Source organism: Heliangelus exortis, chromosome Z, assembly GCF_036169615.1.
Source record: "Heliangelus exortis chromosome Z, bHelExo1.hap1, whole genome shotgun sequence".
In the NCBI taxonomy this organism is placed as follows: Eukaryota; Metazoa; Chordata; class Aves; order Apodiformes; family Trochilidae; genus Heliangelus; species Heliangelus exortis.
This window is the reverse complement of record NC_092454.1, coordinates 41948091-41969724: the sequence shown is the minus strand read 5'-3', so window position 1 is coordinate 41969724 and position 21634 is coordinate 41948091. Positions and strand designations below refer to the sequence as shown.

The 21634-nt window shown below is 38.2% G+C and overlaps 1 protein-coding gene across 2 annotated transcripts in view; it reads right to left on the bottom strand.

The window, feature by feature from the left end:
- Positions 1 to 3973: 3973 nt before the first annotated feature.
- The window catches only part of PSIP1 (PC4 and SRSF1 interacting protein 1), a 36286-nt gene continuing 18625 nt past the window's right edge, over positions 3974 to 21634 (bottom strand). For both annotated transcript variants that reach the window (XM_071731828.1, XM_071731829.1), the window contains exons 8-17: positions 20008 to 20119; positions 18256 to 18331; positions 17118 to 17343; positions 16365 to 16483; positions 13898 to 13953; positions 12609 to 12679; positions 10641 to 10742; positions 9787 to 10000; positions 8776 to 8887; positions 3974 to 6264 (exon numbers count right to left, since the gene is read on the bottom strand). In XM_071731828.1, coding sequence (XP_071587929.1) covers positions 6201 to 6264; positions 8776 to 8887; positions 9787 to 10000; positions 10641 to 10742; positions 12609 to 12679; positions 13898 to 13953; positions 16365 to 16483; positions 17118 to 17343; positions 18256 to 18331; positions 20008 to 20119 — 1152 coding nt within the window. In that variant the 3' untranslated portion in view covers positions 3974 to 6200. The remainder of the gene's footprint in view (positions 6265 to 8775; positions 8888 to 9786; positions 10001 to 10640; positions 10743 to 12608; positions 12680 to 13897; positions 13954 to 16364; positions 16484 to 17117; positions 17344 to 18255; positions 18332 to 20007; positions 20120 to 21634) is intronic.

The following is a 21634-nucleotide window of genomic DNA, read 5'->3' as shown; positions in this document are numbered from 1 at the left end:
TATTTGCTAGCCTGATGAAATTCTTCCTACCAAAACAGAATATATGTATCTACTACCTTTTTAGAATTGTCTGGAATTCAGAGGATTTTAGTGGAGATCTTTGCTGTTTAGGGAACCTGGTAGCAGTGCTTGAACTAGTTTGAGCAGTGGTCATGGTTCTGCATACCATTCTCCAGCACAAACTATGAACACCTATAACCTATAAACTATAACATAATGTAACTATAAAGGGTTATCCTTCCTAGAAGCAGACATTGAAAAACATGCCATTAGTCTCAGCAAGTGCAGCTACTTAGAAGAGGCTTTACTGAAAAGTAAAATTGCTAGAAAGAAAATTGGTTTTATCCTGGCTCAAGCCAGGACGCTGCTTGTCATTTGAAAGCTGCAGCTAGTTCTCAGGAAAAGCCTAGTTCTGGTGATGTAAAAGACAGCCAACTCTGATAGTCTGCATACAGAAATGTATTTGGCAAATAGAATTCCAGTCACAGAATCACAGAATTGCTTTAGTTGAGAAAGAATGTCAAGATCATAGAATCATAGAATTGGCTGGGTTGGAAGGGACCTCAGAGATCATCAAGTCCAACCCTTGATCCACTACCGCTGCAGTTACCAGACCATGGCACTGAGTGCCACATCCAGTCTCTTTTTAAATATCTCCAGGGACGGAGAATCCACCACTTCCCTGGGCAGCCCATTCCAATGCTTGATCACCCTCTCAGTAAAGAAATTCTTTCTAAGCCTCCCCCGGCACAACTTGAGACCGTGCCCTCTTGTCTTGCTGAGGGTTGCCTGGGAAAAGAGACCAATTCCCACCTGGCTACAACCTCCTTTCAGGGAGTTGTAGAGTGATGAGGTCTCCTCTGAGCCTCCTCTTCTCCAGGCTGAACAGCCCCAGCTCCCTCAGCCTCTCCTCATAGGATCATTGAGTCCAGCCTTTAACCTAACACTGGCAAGTCCTCAGCTAAGCCGGAACTGTCACGTACTATGTCTGTACAACTCTTTGGTACCTCTAGGGATGGTGACTCCACTACTGACCTGGGCAGCCCTGTTCCAATGTCTGATAGTTCTTTCAGTGAAGTTCTTCCTAACATCCAATCTAAACCTCCCTTGCTGCAACTTGAGCCCATTACCTATTGTCCTGTCACTTGTAACCAGCTCCCTCAGCTACTCCTGATGAGACATGGTCCAAAACCTTTATCAGCTTTGTAGCTCTTCTTTGGACACACTCCAGCACCTCCAGTGTCCTTTCTGTAGCGATGGGCCCAGAACTGAACGCAGTACTTGAAGTGCAGCCTCACCAGCGCAAGGTGTGGAAATACAGGGATAAGATCTCCTCCCTGGTCTTGCTGGCCACACTGTCCCTGACAGAGGCCAGGATGCCACTGGCTCTCCTGTGCCACCTGGGCACACTGCTGGCTCACGTTCTGTCAGTCGACAGCCCCAGGTCCCTCTCTGCTGGGCAACTCTCCAGCCACTATTCCCAGGTCCTGTAGTGCTGCTGGGGGTTGTTGTGGCTGAAGTGCAGGACCCAGCATTTGGCCTTGCTGAAACTCATGCAACTGGCCTTGGCTCAGTGATCAAGCCCATTGAGATCCCTCTGCAGAGCCTGCCTGTGCTCAGGTAGATCAGCACTTCCAGCCAGCTTAGTCCTGTGGCTGCAGATTCTGTGAGTGCTTAATCTTAGATGACTCGAAGCAGAAGTGTCTAAAGCCAGATTCCATTCATCACTTGTGTTTCTGGTCATGTATAAGGTAGGTCATCTGTGCTATTTTTTTTTAAATGGTCTTCTAAGTGAGCCAGGTGTTGTCCTGTATATTTTGAAAACAGAAGAGGACCAAGCACCTGTAAGAGCCAGGTGGCAATAGTTCTCTTACCCTTCAGGAATCTGGAGGAGAGGGAGAGCTGTGCCCACCGCAGCTGTCACCACTTCAACTGCTGTGGCTGGACTGGTACCTGGTGCTGTAGCAGCTGCTTGGCAGATCCCCAGCCACACGACTCTGCTTGTAATGTCAGTATTTACCTCAGAAGCTCCTGCTCTTCATCATTTCTCAACTTAGTTCTCTGAGCTTTCTCCTGGTAATGCAGATTTCCCAATCCTGTTCAGTATTTGGACTGAGACACTGTAGACAGCTGGCACTACAGCTAAAGATATTGTTTGCTTGCTTATTAGCTTCTTATGCTGAATCCTAAGGTGGTAATCCAGAGATTTTTACTGAAGGTTTTGTATTTTAGTTTCTTTCTTCCTTTAGCAGTAGGGAGAAGACAGTGACCAAAATGTTAATTTACTGTTTCATTAAACTAAATCTACCTTGGTATGCTGTCTTTCACCCAACCTATCTACCTTATTTCCAGTAAAAAGTTATGGTCAAATCTATTTCAAAGTTGCTGTCCCTAAAGCAGATCAAGAAATTTTGCTGAGGCCAGTGCCATACTTCCAGTAAGGCAAAGGGAAGCTGATCACAGTCGGGGGGTGGGAGCTGAGTGGGTGCTGAGCTTAACTACAAAACAGAGAACTCGGAAGCTGCTGTCTGTGTGTTCTGGTCCTATTCCATATTGAATGATTCAGCTTTAGTGACAAATGGAACCAAAAGGTTACATTAAATCCTAGTTTTTAAAGAGCCTTTACTTTCTACAAAGCTGCCATATGACTGCTGGGTCTTGTCTTGATTTCATGTGTCTTTCTGAGTGAGTCCTCTGACTGATACCCAGCAGTGCATCCAGCTGCACATCTGTAGTTGAAATTGTATGACATCAGCTGGATAATTGTGTTTTGGCTCCTTGTTAAATGCTCCCAGTGTTTCAGTGATCAGAACTTCCAAGTAGGTTCATTACTTCTTGATGAAAAAATGAGAAAAGAATTTTGTTGATAATGGTTGTCTGGTTTTGGTATTTATGACTGGATCTTTTTCCAGATTTTATTTATTTAAAGTAAGACAATCAGCAGGGGTTTTTTCCTTATAAATATCTTATAATAAATTGGATGTAAGGGTTTGGCACTTTGAGATTTGAGTTTTACTTAAGAAAAAATTTAAGGTCTCTCCTGCTGACAAGACTTGTGTCTGTAGTTACAGAGGAAGCTGAAAGGCTAAGTATTAAAAACTGTAGCAGAATCTGCTGAATCTGAAAAGGAATCTGCTGTCAATTCCTTGACTTGATCTTTTCTAAATGGTTAGTGGATTTTTAACATTATTTCAGCCTCCCAAAAGGTCTTGGAGATTCTCTCCCTAATGAAAGTTTTTGCACTGCTGACAAGATAGCAGTACAGAGAGCTGTTTCTTGTGTTGAGGGAGAGGTTCCCCTGATTCTGCTGTTGGTGTAAAGTTCCAAAGCAAAAGGTGGCTCCTGTAGAGAGCGTTACTTTCCAGGGGTAGCTGGGCAACTTTAACATTATCACAGCAGCCCCTGCTCCACTTGGAATGATAAGCAACTCAACAGGACTGCACAACACTTTGAGCTGTAGTAAACTCAATTCTTGAAGTAGGGATGCTACTGGCAAAGCTAACACTGCTTTAAATTAATGTGCGTTAACTGTGATCTGTTCCCTTAGAAAACTTGAGTTTGACTGCTTGGTCAGTTCTCAGCTCCCCAAACTTTTATTTGTGTCACCCAAGAGACACAGCTCATGGACACAAAGGTATCTTGGAAAGTGAGATGACAACTTCTACAGTGGGATTCTGTGCATTTTAGGTTTCTTTTTGTAAAAAAGCAACAAATCCCAACAGTAAAAGCCCAAGCAGCTGAATGGATAAAGCATGATTTTGTGACTTGCAGCAGGAGCTTCCACATCCAGCTCTATTAATCCTTTGAAGTAGTGGCAAGGTTGACCCATTATCTCCCAAACAGTTGTGACAGAGAGATCTGTGTTATCTTGTCAACAAAGAAGGTGGATTTGGCACACTTGTCCAATACAGTTTACCTCTTTTTTTTTTGGTGAAAGGAGTTTTGATATAAAGGAACGGTCAAGATTGGCAAGTACCTATGTGATAATCAGTTTATTGAGTTAACACTTTTACAGAACACTTCTGAGGATGAAAGGGGAACCTGTTTTAGTTTCCTAAGGCAATAAACTACATCTTGTGACTAGCTGTATGCAGAAATATGCAAAATTCAATGTACAGCCACTGTAACTACCTGTACTTGGAGCTGAGTGAGGAGGCTGCTGCCAGATGGTCCAGCTGTGTGGCCAAATCAGCCTCTCCCTCAACAGCACTCTGTTGTGAAACACTACATACAGGTTGCCAAAACTTAAGATCTGTGGAGGCCAAACATCATGGCCATCTGCCAAGGACAGTTCATACTGGGAGCTGCCATGGCTATTAATCTTCCAGGTTTAACATAAGGTACTGTCTCCAAGATCTTAAAGCTATTCAGTCTTGGTATACAAACACTTTCTAATTTATTACACAATTACATACTTATTATGCACATGAAAAGCTCTGCAAGCAATTTTAGCATTTAGTAACTACTTGCCATGGTTTTGCCAGTGTGTGAGGATTGCTGTATTCAAAATCTCACCTTTATCACTGCGAACTAAAACTTCTTTCCACACTGAGTTTTAACGGCCAGTAATCACCAGAGTGGATTCTGCCTTGTAATTATAGGCCTCAGTATTTAATCATTAACCTTTCCAAACACCCAGAGCTTGGTACTTTAATTTCCAAAGGCAGCCAGCGTGTTACTACAAAGTGCTGCTCTAACTGAGTGCCCCTGTGTTTTGTGTAGAAAGCCTTTTCTCAGAGTGCTTCTTTGGACAGCGATGTGGAGGCCTTCCTCCAGGCACTCTTCAGAGAGAAATACAAAGTTTTAGGTTGCTGGCAACTTCTGGCTGGAAGGCACACTGGCAACAATTCCATTTTGTAAATATGCACAATTCGTACTTTTTGTTAGGATTTTTACATATCCATTGACATACATGAGAGCAGAGCAATAATGAATGGGAAAAAAATGCACCTATAAAACTTAGAAATACTCAATATAGTATATATGTCTTTAAAAAACATGCAGCATATTCTAAGATTCTAATACTCTAATACTCTAAACAAGTTAAACATTCAGAAGCACTGGTCTCCTCCAGGCTGTAAACATTTTTCTCTTGCTCTGACTTGAAGGTAACGCAACAGAAGGTGACAAGTCCTACAGCTGTAACACTGTCACCTTCCCTGATATCCCCATAACAAGATTCTCAGGACTATTAAACTCTTAGTTTCTAACCTGGCTGGCCTCTGTCAAATACCATTTTCTGGTTGTATCCAAGTTGTTCTTGGTTCTGATGTTAGGCAAAGTTTGTGTCCCTGGGGACTTTTCAGAGGAGCCTGTACCTGTTTCCCTTTCATGACTAGGAATTTGTTACAAGAACTTCACCAGCATTTCTATTAAATTTCATGTTAGAAATCCCCATGTTAATGCAAAGGCAGTAAAATCAAAATAATATGAAAAAAACCAAACATTTGTTCTAACTATCTATGCTTTCATCTATACAAGTTCGTATTAAGAACAAGGCTCTCATTAACAGTTTGAGTTCTTTAATTCTGCAGTTGTTAAAGCCAGTGTTTTCCCACAGGTGCATCAACAGATTGTTGATGTGAAAACACCACATTTCTTTCTAGTATACTTATTATACCAAAAGCATACTGTACTCACATTGCAAATTGGCACAATGAGTCTTGCAAGAACAGAACCTTGTTTAAAAAAAGTTAAGTATACTCGTACATTAACATTATAACAGCTATAAAAATGCAGTTTTCAACTCCTACAAAATACAGTGAAAAGACATCCCCAACAAGAGTTGAAAACCTATGCACAAACAGAGGTCAGTATCATAGGAACAGAGAAAGTTTTATACAAATGAAGCAACTGGGCAGTTAAAAGTATTTACACTTTTTCCTGCTATTAGCTAGGCAAACATACAGTAGTCAGGTAAAAATATACTACAACTCTAAACCTGTAACATGTAAGTATTTTGCTTTCTAACTGTAATTTTAATATTTTGAAATGTGCTACTTGTTAATACTGGACAAACTATTGGCAAAAGTGTTTAAATACTTTTAAACCAAGATTAAAGGGGCTCTTATTCCACAAAATTTAACTTTAAAATACTATGCTTATAAAATTATTTAAAACTTTCAGCAGTCTATAGATTTTAAATGCAAAACGTAACAATTCTCTTTTAATTTGTACTTTTAAAAAAGCCTCCGGTCATGTCATTTGTCTTCAAAGGCAGGATCTTTTGCTGGTTTTTCAGGCTCTTTCTCTTCACCACCAGCCCTAGAAAGAAAACAAAGCAAAACCGATGACCATATGAAAAGGCAGAGAGCAAGAGTTACTCCAGATGAATCTGCAGTGCCTAGAGGAAGCGATGCTGCTGTACATGCAGCAGTAGATGTGGTCTGGAGAAGGGAAGCAGGCAGTGATGCCAGCTGTCTGCTCCATCTGCCCCCAGATGGGAAGCTGAGCTGCAGTGACTGACATCACGCTCATGTATGTGACCAGCTGGGAACAGAAGCCACTCAAAAGCAGCTCATGTTCCATTCAGGCAATCCTCCCTACTCTGCTGGTAAATATCTATCAGCTCAGGTATGTTCCAGCTTAACATATTTTACCATTTTTTATTTTTCTTAGTGGGCAGGAATAATCCACTACATGTCCCACACACTACGGTAACCTCAGGAAGCAGAATGTATTTTTAACAAATGAAACAGAAAGGTGTTCTTAATTGCCAGTCAATCACTTCTGAAGTATCAGTTACAAAACTTTCTTCCAAAATTTCTGATGCACATCTTCCTCTAAATTATCATAGAGAGTAAAGTTCAAAACTGAACAGACAGCCCTGTGATTTCAGTAACTTACAAATTATTAGAGTGAGCAGTGGGAAATGGGGAGGGGAATGGGTGGGTTTAAACATATTTTGCTTACTAGTTTCTCACCTGTAAGAAACTGAATATTGCAAATAAAAATGTATGAAAAATAATCAATGAAAGGAAGTTTGTGTACCAGTCTGTAGCTTGCTCCAATTTAGATGCACTTTTCAACATGTAAGAGGTGTTATAAAATCTTGTCTGCAGCAGTTAGCCAATGAGCATAAGCCTACAGAAGCTGCTTCCAAGTAGTTATGCATGCTTTTCATGGAAGGTATTTGCAGGTTTTACAGGTACAATCACAATTATGGAAGTACTAAAAATATAAATAGTCTTGGCCCAAAGAGACTATATTCAACAGTCTGTTCTAAGACTGCTGTGTAACTATCTTAACTTTATTTGCCTTAAATTTCTTTTGATCAATAACCATTGAGGTGTTATGTATGAACACAAATATTATTCTTTTAATCACAAACATAAAGGGCAACCTGACTGAGACTGTCTCTCTGCCACTCAAAAATCAAAAAGTGTTGTCAGGTTCTATGGGAACAAGAGCAGGCCATGAAAAAAAATCCTACTTGGCAAAGCAGTTGAGTATTTATTTTTAAACGCTTTGGCCAAATATGGCCTAAAATTACTGAACTGCCTTATCACTGATTTCAAGTAACTAATGTGTTGCACTTTCTTAGTACCATTCTGTGATTTGGCCACATTACCTATCTTAAGCTATGTGCTGGGCTGTGTAACCTGTGTCAGGAACCTCCTACACCTGTGCCTTCATCACAGTCCCCTAACAGGCAGACTGGGTAAGAATTTGTCCTCTCCAGCCACAAGGTCCCAGATTTCACTTCTGAAAGCTGTGTAATCAGAAGCCGGTAGTCCTGAGGCTACCTCTTAGTAAACATCAATTTCATTTTCATCTTAAGGGTTTTTACGTTTCGGCTTGGTTTAGTTGTTGTGAATAAAGGCTGGGATTCCAATCATTCACAGTTTTTGGTTGGCCAGGCAACTGCAGCTTCTCCTTGGCCTGCAGGAGAGCAATGGTGAAGGGAAAGCTGACATCAGAACCCACTGCAGGACAAAAAGAGTCCCTGAGCACTAGGAGCAGTGGTGCTGAGAGAAAACCAAGTGGTACTTCAATAAAGCAATTCAGCTCAAGGATAAATCTAGGCCTTTTCTTCATTGTTTACTAAATTCTATTGTTTTTTTCTCGTTTTCTACAAGAGGCTCAATGTCTGGTCTTGTTTAGGAAACCACATTTTTCTGTGAGGCTAAGGTTTAAATACATACTTACCTCCTGAAAAATTCAAGCATTTTTACAGCCTTTTGCTTGGAAAAGCTGCATCAACCTCCAAAAAGCATTCAGAGTTCCAAAATTTTACAAGTCTCAGTTCCATCCTCCTGTTTAGGCAATTCTATAGCTACACTATAAAACACTAATTGAAGTGGCTTAGCTATTAGTTATGATACACAATTTCACAAAAAACGTGATAAATCTCATTAGCTTCTGTAAGACTTGGTTCAGGCATCTTTTGCTCCCAACTTAACAGCATCGAGTAGTCTAAAACACCTAAAAGACCTAAAAATTCTAAAGCTTGTACTTTGCCTTGCCTCACGACATGCTGATTTTGTCCTAACAGAACTTGTTGTAAGCTTTTTTTTTGTTTGTTTTTTTTAAACTTTCTACCACAGCAGTGGGGAAGTGACTTCTAAAACATTCATTCAGAACTTCAACAGAAGATTTGCATACTATCACCATTCTCTAAAGTTATCAGAAAAGTCTGCAAAGAAAACAGTATCTCAACATGGTTGAGTAACTTCAATCAACTGCTATTCTATTTCAAATAATTTTACTAGACAGATCTTTACTGACAGATCTTTACTAGAACAGATCCTTAGCCCAGTAGGATTATTAACTCACTTTTTCTTACTGCCAGCTTCATGCTTATCCTTCTTTTCCTCAGTGTTCTCTCCAGTATTTGGTGCCTGGCTGGTGTCTTGAGCCTCACACCCTCCATTCAGAACCTTTGAACCTTTAAAATGAGAAAACAGAACAGCAGGCAACAAGTGTGCTAGAAAAGGTCCCGGATTACTTATTTATCTTTGTAAACTCAAACACTGTAAAGGTTTTCCCCTCACTCTGACACCCAGCAGCTGAAACAAATAAAAGCAGAAACTGCTTCAGCTTCTGAAAACTTCACACTATGAGCCTCATCTCATGATTTTAATCATGTGAAATGAACACTGTATATTTCATGTGATTTAAAGTGGTTCTTGTGCTTGTTAGGTTACAGATAATGGTCAAGGAAGAAGACTATTGTGAAGATCAAGGATTTAAATAATTTTAATAGACAGGTAGAACTCCTACACCTTCAAGTATTTAAGTTCATTAGCAACACAGCTTTCCAGTGTTCTTATTTTGTCCCTCTCTTTAAGAAAGTAATTATTTATTTTACTACATTTCTTTTTTATTTTGTAATAATTGATCAAAGTTAGTGTAGAGTGTGATTACTATGAAAAGCTTTCAATGCACATGGTAGCATGCATGACAAAAGAAGAGACTAATGAAGGCAATTAAGTAGTTAAAGTTTAAGTGTAGGTCTAGATACCCAAAAAGATACTTGAGGAATGCAAGGTAGTATATTAATTCTACCTCATGTGTCAAGTTTTCTTATACCATGGGGTAATAAATTAGGAAAAATTCAAGTAAAGTAAGCGAACTCCAGCCTTGCAAAAGACCTTCCCTTCAGGTGTTAAAGGTATAATAGCCACAGAAAACATTATACTCCTAACTGTCAAAGTTAGTTATAGCACTGTCAGTCCTGGCTATTTTCAGACATGTAAAGATTTCAATGATTTCTTGAAACTGCTCAGAAACTGATGGAGACTAGGTCTTTCTATATAACAAGAAACTAAAATCACAGTGACTTACTTGTCTGGTCCTTTTCTGGTTTTTTGCTTGCACCTTTCTTCCACTGTTCTTTGGTTTTGTTGGCTTCCTCATGCTGCTTCTGCTCAGCAAGTGATTTATTTAATACTTGGGAGAGAACAGAATCTCCTTCCCCAACCAGAAACATGGTCTTGAACTTGTTGTATAGCATTGTAGATTTTTCCATGATAACTTGGCTAACTTTGAACTTCCGTATCTGAAACCGAAGTAATAAAATGAACTCTATGTATCTATTTAATCACCTAGGTAATTCTATCACATGCCAGCTGAAATGAGATCAAAGACTTTTAGACTTTCAAGTATCTGTGAACAACCCAGGCTGGAAAGAACCTTGAAAAAAAATCATTAGATCCAACTCTTCACAGGGAAGGAAGCCTGTGTAAGATTATCAAGTACCCTGTCCAATTACATCTTGAAAACCTCCAGCAATGGGGACTTGATTACATTCCTTGTAAAGCTGTTCCAGTGAACACTTGTTCTCAATGTAAAAAAAAATTGTTTTTTTATATCAAGATAAAACACCTCTCCCAGTGCAACTTGGATCTCTTGCCCTATTTCTTTTCACATGGCTCATGATGAAGAGAACATCTGTTCTCTTTGTAGCTGCCCTTTAGTTAAAGCAGTTGCTAGAATACTGCAATGTCCCCCCCCCCAACTTCTCAAGGAAGAAAACACCTAACCCCTTCAGTCTTTCCTTACAGGCAGGTTCTCCAGTACCTTCATGACTTTCCTTTGGACCTTCTCCAATCAGTCTGCATAGTTCTTAAATCGTGGGGTCCAGAACTGGACGGTAATAATTAGCACCAGTATCTAAGAAAACACATTACAGATCTCACCTTCTTTAGAGTCAGAATCATCTCTGTATGTTTCTGAGCTTGTTGCATTGTGATTTGAAGGGATGCAAGCTCATCAAGAGCCTCAATACATCTGTTCACATCCTGCATATAAACAAGGAATTAGTTTGAAGATTTAACTTATGTATTAATAAGCTTTGATTAGCCATACTGAATGTGATTTGAAATGCTCAGTCATACCTCCCTACAATATCCTTAGTTTGACTATGTGCTCATTTTAGAACAATTTATATAGTTAACTTCGTAAATAAAGACTATCAGTTGACTTTCCAATTCTTCTGTAACAAAAAGCAGATGCTATCTGAGTAACTTAAAATTAAAAAATAATAATTTAATACTTTCAAAAGACAAACTCAAGTTTTACATTGCTTTCCAAATCACAGTACGTCCATGCTTGATGCTGTTCTCCGCAGTCAGCTTGCCACTAAAAAGTAGCAAAGCATGTTAAGTGGGCTGCAGCTAATTAACTGTATCTTTGCAGATTTTGCAGGTAAAAATTTGATGAACGACACACTATGTAGCACACTTCTGATCTATTTCTAAAAACCAGTGTACTGAAGTCTTCTTCTGGTAATACTTAGTTCTGAACTTCCTTATCTGCAGCTCCTCTTGTTTATTTTACTTCTTATTTAGAATTAACACAACTCATCACCAGCAAAGGCCATAATAATAATCTGCATCTAATATAAAGTTGCAACCCTGGTTCTCAAGGGAAATCAGTATTTAAAAAACACCCAAACATTTCAGGACTATGTTCAGCAGAATACTTAATACCAGGTTTACTTGATAAATGCAATGATGATGAACTAAGTGTCCTTGCTGTAGCTCTACAGCCAATATTCTTCCCAGTATCCCAATATATTTGCTTTACTACACAAGGGTGACATCTGCTCTCTTCCAGTCCTTGTGAAAGTCCCCATAATCACCATGACTTTTCAAAAATAAAATGTAGTGGGTGCACAATGACATCATTCAGCTTTTTCTTCAGCACTCAGGTTTATTCTGCGCCAGGGTCCCACTTTGAACATTCCCTAATTTTATCCTTGTCTGCTGAGTATCAAGCCTTCACTGTTCTGGACTTCCACACATGCATACAGGGCAGTGCTCCAGCCTCAGTAACCATCCCCACCACATCTTTGTGACGCCAATGAAACCATAGCCCTGCAATCTGCAGAGAGATGCCTGGTTCCCCTGGTTTGTTCACCACGCTGTAATGCAATAGTCTACACCCACTTCAAAGAGTCACCCAATGCTGACTTAACAAAAAGGCTATGAGAGATTCTGTCATAATGGAAAGCTTTCCTCACTTCTGTGCAAATGCTTATGGTGATGCCACTTACAGTTCTGGTGATGAATTCTGACAATTACATGTCAACTTCTACTTAAATCACTCTGCATCATTTGATTTCATCCTGCTCTACAACTTCCTCTTTCTCCTCCTTTTCCTTGTCATCTCTGTGTTGTTCAGCTTTGGGCCCCCCACTACAATAAGGACATTGAGATGCTGGAGAGTGTCCAACGATGGGCAACGAAGCCAGTGAAGCGTCTAAACCATAACCATTAGGAGGAGCAGATGAGGAGGTAACTGGTTTTTTTTTTTCAGTCTGGAGACTGGAAGCCTCCATCCCTTCCATTAAGGAGACTGCCCCTACCACACTGTGTCCTAGCGCTCCTGCACAGCTCAGGCCGAGCTGGCACAGATGCTTCACTTGACAAAATTCTGTCTGCATGTTTCTATTAATTAATTTCTTATGAAGCATTTTCAAACAAAAACAATTTCACTCACTGAGACCAATCTTTTAATGTCCACAGTAACCTAATTTAAGAAGCAGTTATCTTTCAAACAAAAAAAATTCCATTAATTCCCAGAATATTAATTAAAACCAGACATGCATACCAAGTATTTCTTACTGGAATTATATACGTACATCAGTTAAAAAATGTACTTACAAGATTATCAATTTTCAGGGAGTTCTTAATTTCTGCATGAATTCTTTGAAGCCTAGAATCCATTGATGTCTCTGAAGTTTAAAAACAAAATGCATAAATATTTGATAATCACATCAGATTTGTCTTGGTAGAAACCTTTCTACAAATCTGAACATTATACTGAACGCAGAAAAAAAAAGACACACAGTCTCAGCAGGTGCAGACATAAGCACACTACAGGGCTTACTATCAGAAACTGAGCATGCAGCTTTTCAAAACTGGGCACTAATAGCAACTTACAATTTTGTCCCGAGGGAGTTATAAACTGAAAATAATTTTCTATTTCGAATTACATCTGCCATCCACTTGTGGGCCATGTTAAAAGGAAATTTCAGTAAATACTGTGAGTAATACAAAACTGGAAAAATTTTAATTACAAGACACCTGGATAATTTTCCAGTTTTGTATTACTCACAGTATTGTTTTCAGTAAATTGGAAATTATTCAAATTATAGTCCAAATCCATCCAAACAAGATGTTGCCAGTACAACATTCTCCAGCAGGTGCAAGATGAATTAACAGGTCTGTTACTAATTCACATGCTGAATGCTTGTTTGGATGTTTTCATGTGCAAGTGGCATGTATTCTGAAAAACACTGCAAGCAAACAAGAATTGCCTTCAAGTTCAATTCATCACAGCTGTGTTTGGGTAAGTTTTTATTCCACTGCCAGCACCAGGCTGGTTCCAGTTCATGCCACTGGATCTGTACTATAGCACAAACTACAGTCAGTGGTTTGGATTGCCCTTGAAGATGGGAGTACTAAAAAAGGAATGACTTATCCCTACAAAGGTCAGTTTGCAAGTGTGGGTTAGTAGACAAGACCACGGTAATCTGAATCTAAGCCTCTTGCTTAGGCAGAACAAGCCTCTTGGTTAGCAAGCCTCCTGCTTACTAAGAGGTAGCATCTAAATACTTTCTAGAGGTCCCTCAGATTATTGTGTTAGGAGAAGATAGAAAGGAAAAAAGGGGAGGAAGAATTTAAGTGATTCAGTTCAAAGAGTAACAGCTTTAGTTTCTTGATCACAAATGGAAGGGCTCTAATGACAGGAAGAGGGGAACACCAAAGACCTGTTCTCATGCACTGCAGAAAGAATGAGCATAAAATAGCAGGAATTCACTGTTTCACAGATCTAGAGGTAACAAGCATCCCCAAGTGAGATCTACCCTTAGCAGTAAATTATTTTATCCAGGCAGATAATTCTGTTCAAAATTTATTATTAGCAAAATACTGTTTAGCTTTAAACTAACCTCTCTTCTTCTCCATCTTCTTAGCTTCTGTTTTCTTGCCTTCTTCTTTACTCTGCCTATCAAAAATTTTAGAATGTTTTTACAACATTGTAGAGTTTATTTTTCAGTCTTTTTTTCCCCAACTCTTCAAATAAGATGCAATATTTTGAGGTATCATCTCAACAAAATGCAGCATACAAAATCTACAAAGAACCAAACCCTGTTTTTTGAAGACTGAAATAAATTAAAATAGCTGAAATACTGCTGATAGATCCTCCATACTGCCAATCTTCCCTAGAAGCAGCAAATTAAAGGATTAAAAAAGCCACATTTCCAAACTGTGTTTTATTTTGGCTGCATGTATAAATTGATAAAATGGCATTGTGTGGCACTAACTTATGAAGAAACAAAGTAATTTTATTATTATGACAAAAAGAGTAAGCCATGTAACTTTACCAAGGGGAACTACAGAGGTCAGTCAGTCATAATCGGTTCCCATGTGAATTATTTCTCACATAATTAATTGTAACAGTGTAAATATCCTACAACTCATCATAAATGTATCAGTGATAATTTAAATATTCTTGAAGCTAATAATAGAAGACAAAGATTTATTACAAACCCACTGAAATCTGGCTTTCTCCAATTAACCAAATACAAAGGTGGGACACAAGAATAACAAAACAAGTCTCCATCCGAGTTACAGGATGAAGATGAGCAGAAGTCTTTAGAAGAAACTTTTGAACTCTTCATTCAGAGAAGATCACAACCCCCTGCATAGCAACTCCTCAGTCTTCTCTTACTGAGGGATTTCAAAGCCTCATTTTAGAAAGCACGTATTTCAGCACATCATGACTAAACACTCCGTGACTTTCTACCTGTCACAGTAATATGCATCCATAAAATATCCAGGCCTACCTGTCTATCTAATCTTCCATATTCCTTTCATACTCTATCCAGTTAAAAAATCAACAGTTTTAAAGTACAAAAGACTATTTTCCTTTACCTGTCAGCACAAGCTCATGCTGTTTAAATGGTAAACATAAGCTTTATATATGTACAGAATGGTGTACAAAGCACCATTATTAGCTTTAATTAAATACTAACAAAGCAGCTATAAAGACCAGCAAACTATGCTGATGAGAAAAGTAATAAAAAAGAGATCAGCCTGTGTCCAGTGTACTTGTAGAGGAACTTGAATACAGACAACAGAAAAAGAAGTCTGAATTTTGTGGTATTAGTCACAGCTGTAACTAAAGTCATTATGCATCTATTAACTACTACTCCTTTACCTTATTAAAACACAGTACTATCTACTTTCCCTCCAATGCATAAAACATGACAACTATTTAGAAGTAGAGGAGATTTGATTTTTATAACTAAATTAATATATGACAGTTTGATTGCAGAAATCAATCAGCATATGTCAGATTTAAATAGCGATACATTAATAGCTGCAAAGACGTGAAGGAAAATTTAGTATCTCTGGTGCTGGAAGCACTTAGCTTTGCTACAGGCAAGTAGAGTAATTATGTTAAGTTTCCAGAGAAGGAGAGACAGGATGAAGAGGAGAGGATAAAAGAGGACAAAAGAGGATAAAAAAACCCAGACAAACTAGACTGTTGTTAATGGCTGTGGAAAAGGCAAAATTTTATTGTTACAGTTGAAGGGTACCATTATCATCCTCCTTTTTCTCTAAATTTTTTACCTTGTTCTCCCTTTCTTCTGCCCTCCCACCAACTGTGGGGATGGGAACATCATCCTCTCCTGGTGGCAGCTTCTTCACCCATTTGCAGAATAGCTCTTGATTAAGGTGTCTTCCTATTGTCCAACACTCGCCCCTCCCCATCCCACCTACATCCCCCTTTTTCTGGAAGAATCCTCTCTCCATTATTATACTTGATTAATTTGTGATAATTTATCTTCTGAATGAAGACTGCTTTTGGTATCACTCAACTGGCTTTGCAGTGCTAGAATAGAGTAGTTCTTAACCTTTTCCTTGCTCTGTCTGATGGTGTACATTCCAGCTGCCAGACAGAGAAGGAAAGGTTTTCCAGGTAACCTATACATTCTACAAGAATACATAACCATGGATTATATTAGGTCCTATCAATTCTCTGTCTAATGCATCTGAAACTTAAGAGAAACATATGGCTGTCCTGAACAGTTTTTCACACTGATCCCTTACCAGGTGGACTTTCTTAGGCTACTTCTAATACAGAACTCACCAGCTGTCTTACAGAAATTCTAACTCACTGCAAGAATGAGATTGCTGGATTTCTACATTCAGTTTCTTCCCATTCTCCCAAAACAGAACATACTGGTTTAAAGGAGCTTTTTACTCTGCACTTAAGAAGAAAAAAGAAAAAAAAAGTGTGTGTGGGAGGACAACAGAACACAGTGCAAAACAGTTTGGAATTTCCTCAGAATCAGTTTCCTCCAGTTAGTTCCAAAGTACTCCTAAAGTTTGTGGACATCCCATACTCACGATTCAGATTCTGTCTGCTCCTCCTGTTTACGCTTTCTCTCCGCTACATCTCTATCGTGTTGGCCTCTCATAATGTTTCTTCTATGAGCTGACTGAAGGCTTCTTCCCCCTTTTTTCTTCTGTTTTCATTTGAGATTTTAAGATTGGAAAGACAAAAGCAAGTTTATTAAATCACTGTTTTTGTAAACAGGTAAACCTGCCTACATTAAATATCTTTGAAGCACTTCTGCTCCACGGAACAACCTGACAAGAACTGGGTTTCCCTGCAACTAAATACAAGACATGCTGGTAAGTTCTGAATTCCTTTAGTCCATTCTCACTTTTCCTTTTCTAATAGAAGGCAAAGATCCTAAGGACCAGAAGAATAAAGACATTAAAAATGACTGGCTAGAGACAACTTCACACCTTTCAAAAACCTGGTTTCAAGCCAAATGTTACCTTAGACATATCCAAGGAAAAGGAAGAACATAAATGGGAAAAACCTTTTGACAAAATAAACTACTGCTACATTTAAATCTTTGTTTTAAAAGGGAAGTGTCTTACAAAAAAGATGCTTTTCTTAAATATATAAAATAAAGTTACAGAGCTTCATTTTGCCAAATAATTCTTCCAGGAACTTCCTTCGTCCCTTCTGTATTAGCCAGCCAAAGGGGCTCCACCCTAACTAAGATCTAGCGTTAACTTAAAAATACCTATTTACTTTATTTATACTACTTTTCCTCTATAATAAATGTATCTATCAGGAAACCCTACCTTGTCACCTTCTTGCTCTTCTCCTTCACCTTCAGAATCAGAAGCTGATGCAGAGCCCACTTTTGCAGTATTTTTACGTTTTGGTTCAGCCTCTTTCTTTCCTTCCTTTTTGTCAAATTCTTTCTTTGATTTCTCCTCTTCCTTCTGACTTTCTTCATCTTTTTTCCCTTGTTTTTTGGGCTTTTCTTCTGGGCCCTTTTTCTTTGACTTCTCCTCCTCATTAACACTAAAATATGAACAGTACTTAAGGACCACATCCATTATCTACAGTGGGTTTAAAACATATTCCTCTGCCTTGGGAAGGTCTTGGTTTTTTGGTTGTGTTTGTTGTGTTTGTTTGTTGTGTCGCTTTTTTAAGCACAGAATATTAGAAATTATCAAGTTAATTCACCCTCAGTTCATGAAAAGACTTTTCAAAAAATACTTAGTCTTCTTCTGAAGCTACAACCAACTACCTATGCAAAAAATTTGGAAAATTATATGAAGGTGGTAATGAAGCAAATGCTAACATATGTGCATAGATGCAAAACCAGAAAGATAATGTGCAGTTTTCCATGCACGTGTCTGCAGGATCAAGAATGCAGACACTAAAAAATATTCTATAGAGTTCTATAGAGTATATTTATTAAAGTGTTCATATACCGAAACCCTGCAATTGCTTGTCTATAGAAAACCATGCTGATGCTCAACTTTTCCTTCATTTACTAGGAACAATAAAGACTTCACACAAGAACTGCAGGCAGCAAAACCAAAGTTTAGGTAACAGCACTGGAATTCAGCATCAGGAGAGGTATGTGACACAAAATTGTAAAAAAAAAAAATTACTATGCTAGTTTTGTACAACCTTGCCTTTTCTCTCAAAATGTATTTTTTCGTCTTAATTCACAATTATGTGATATTTTGCACAGATTTTACAAATTAGGAAGGTTAAGATCTTCTCTTGCTCCAGAAATGTAATGCTTTAAGTTACTGTGTATTAATTACCTGAGCTGTAAACAACATCAAAGCAAACAGTAGCTCATACTGAACACCAAAGGGGCAAAAACCTGTCAGAAACTTAGCAGTAAATACGAAGACTTAACGCAATTAACATGGTTTACAATGAAGTTCTGTATTAAGAAAAAAGAAAACAACTCACGAGTCACTCTCTGAAAGACAAGATGGTTTCACCAATTTGGGTCTCCCTCTTGGTTTTGGAACCTTAGCTTCAGAAGCTAATATTTATATAGAAATAAAAGGTTAATTCACAGCCACCACCTGCTCCTTTGTCTATGAGGAAAGATTCTTACTGAACACATACAAGCTACACCAAAATCAAAACACATATGCTAACTTTGTTATTAAACAAAACTCAAGTTTTAACTGAGTACCAGGCTTTAATTCAGATGTTTTTGAAAAACTGAAGTTTTTTTAGCTCACTGGTCACTTAAAAACTTTTTTAGCCACAGTTTTCAACTACTGATTCCTTGGTTTCTGCACTCTGTGCAGTCTGGATTTGTTACTTGTTCCATAACCAATACAAACAAGCCTCGGAGAATGAGAAAGTCTGAAATTAGGGAATGGAAATAAATAATGTAGTGTCCTTGTTTATGCAGTGTTTGCCATTACTGTTAGATGTATGATGAGGTTCCATCACTTTCTGGATAACAAACCACTGTTGTACCACTGCACTACAGTCTAGAGCAAAACTTGGCATTTCCTCAGATTCACCATGTTGTTAGGAGTATGGTAAGCAATGTACCTCCCTTCTTGGCACTTAAAACCTTCACACTTGTCCAATCCCACAGTGAACATATGGTTAGGAAACCTAATACTCAAGTGTTTAAACTTCATTGGTGTTAGCATGGAGCACCATTAAGCAACAGATGCATAGATCACATCAACACCAGAAAAGGCTACACTGTGAATCTTATGAAAAGGTGTTTTATAGAGGAGATAAAAGCATTTCTTATCCTTCCCTGCTCTTACAGGCAGTAGTTAGTAAAACATACAAAAAAACCTGTAAAGATAAAAACACAAAATTATTACACATGTGCATTTGTTGAAATGATACTTAATTGGTCTTGGAAGCTATGAGGAAAAGTAGTAGCACTTCCTAAAAGTTACATTTGTACTGTCAGAAGATACAGATGAATATAAACTATGTTTCCCAGACTAGATACAATGGTACTTAACTGCCAAAAGAACTGGTTTCCAGTGCAGTAAGTAGATACTAATCAACCCAAGAGTATCTTCAAGCTTACCACAGAATTTCCAATTAATTACATTGCTGCTAGTTTGAAAGGAACAAGCACTGCAGAATTATCAACAAGTGGTTCTATTTATACATTTTAAGAAAAAGCTGTATCTTCTCTTTGTATCTTCTCTATCAATCTCTACAGACTGCCTTAAGTAATGTTTTTAAACAAGTCTGTCCAGCTCTTTTTACTATCCTCCAAGTTCCACCTACAGCCTCTATGACCCCCCAGTTCTATTCTGTCTGGATATTCTGAAACAAATGAAGTATTTCGTATACTTCTAACAAGTATAGATGTTTAAGGAGCAACACTCCACAAAGAGCTTTCACCATATATATATAGATATAATTTATATTAGTTAATATTATTATTTATATTAGTATGTATCTATAGCAACATTCTATGCAGGCAGCTTTCCTACTTGTACTCAAACCAAAAGAGTTTTATTTAGAGGACTGAGCACTAATGCTAACAATTTAAATCCATTTATATTCTAAATCCATTAGTTTGAGACGAGGTGTTTTCTCATTACAATCCAAAAGCAAAAAATGCCTTTAGCATGAGAAAATACTCTGTATCACTTCTCCCTCACTAATTCATTCTACTAAGATATTTCTGTGGTGAAAAAAAAAAAAAAAATCTTTTGAAGTTACCTGCTGGTCTTCCTCTTTTGGGGCTTACTTTTGGAGATGCTGGCACAGGAGCTGCACCTCCCACCACTGTTGCCACTGCTGCTGCTTCCTCAGTTTCACCTTGTTTTTCAACCTAATTTAAAGAATTAATTTTCCAAGTGAAGAAACAGGGCACCAATATTTCAAGTATTTTCTTAAACAGTTCACCAGCTTCTAGAAACGTATTACTATGATATTGCTTCTATATATAAAAAAACTTTCAAATTTAATAACAGATTATATTTAGATATCATCGATCTGCCCCTCTCCATGCTATCACTACCTGATCAAGTAATGTCTGATTTAATTTCAACAGGCCTGTTCATCTTCAGAAGAATAAACTTATCTTGGTACAACAAAGGAAGATGAGTATGTGTAAGTATTTTCAAGATCACCATAACAGCATGCCAAAACCCACTTTTAAGCAAGTAAGTTCACTGCACCCCATTTACGAGTACTCTCTTAGATGCCATCATCTTCCCTAGCTGCACCAAAGCATCAAGCCAGTAGATGGAGCTATTCCGAAAAAAAAAAAACCCAACCTCCTTTTAGCTCTATATCAGATTACAATGAAAAATGGTATGCCAAACTGCTTTAACTGGGATACAAAAAAACCTTCATCTGAAGGATCATTTAAGGGGTAACTAAGACAGGTAAACTTATGACAAAAGAAGGTCTTGATGAAAGAAAAAGTATCTTACTGCAGAAACATTCCATATTCATACATACAGTTAAATAGTACTAAGAAAAATCCCAACTGGAGAAAATTTACAGAAATGTGTCCTGGATGCAGGAGCACCAGCTAGCAGCAACAGAAAAGTTATGGGCAAATATACAGTAATCTTAACATTCTTTGTGGGCACCTATAATAAAAGACAATTTTAAGAACAGAGACAAATCTAAAACAGAGGTACATCCCTCACACTAATCGCCTTGTCACATGCAACATATGCCAAACATAAGTCAGCAAGCTGAATCTAACAAATGTGACTGAGGAAATCTTAGGCCTGCAGTGTCTTAAGACACCAAAGAAACACCACTTCAAAAAAATAGACAGATGAAAAAACACCACAGCTGTAAAATTTGAGAGCCTTTTGAAAAAGCAATGAATGAGATTTTCATGCGTGCCTGTCACCTGTGAAGCTTCTCTTGCATTTGCAAGCTGAAATCACATGTATGCATAGCAACAGATTCTTCCAACTTGTTGCTGCTTCAGACTAGAAGCCTTCTCTCTATTTTATTTCAGTTTTTTGTTTTAAGGAAGGAAGCCTTTAAATTGTATTTTTTAAATATTCAAGACATTTTTAAGAGCATCCAAACATTTAACTTTATATTTTGTGAAGAAAATGATACTCACCATGCTACTTACCTCTGGCAACCATACTAAGGTCAAAGTAACTTCGAACTCATCCCTGCTGTCAGCACTAAAGTTACAAGTTAGGTGGTTTCAAATCAAAATTAAGCTTTACCCCATCTCGATCTACCTTTTAAGTTGGGTCAGAGCCCTGATGTGGCTCGCTGTGTGACCACATGAACATTAAAGCTGGAGCATGCTAAGCAAGCTGCTGGAACTTTCAAAGTAACTTAGAATTTTTCCCAGATTAAAGAG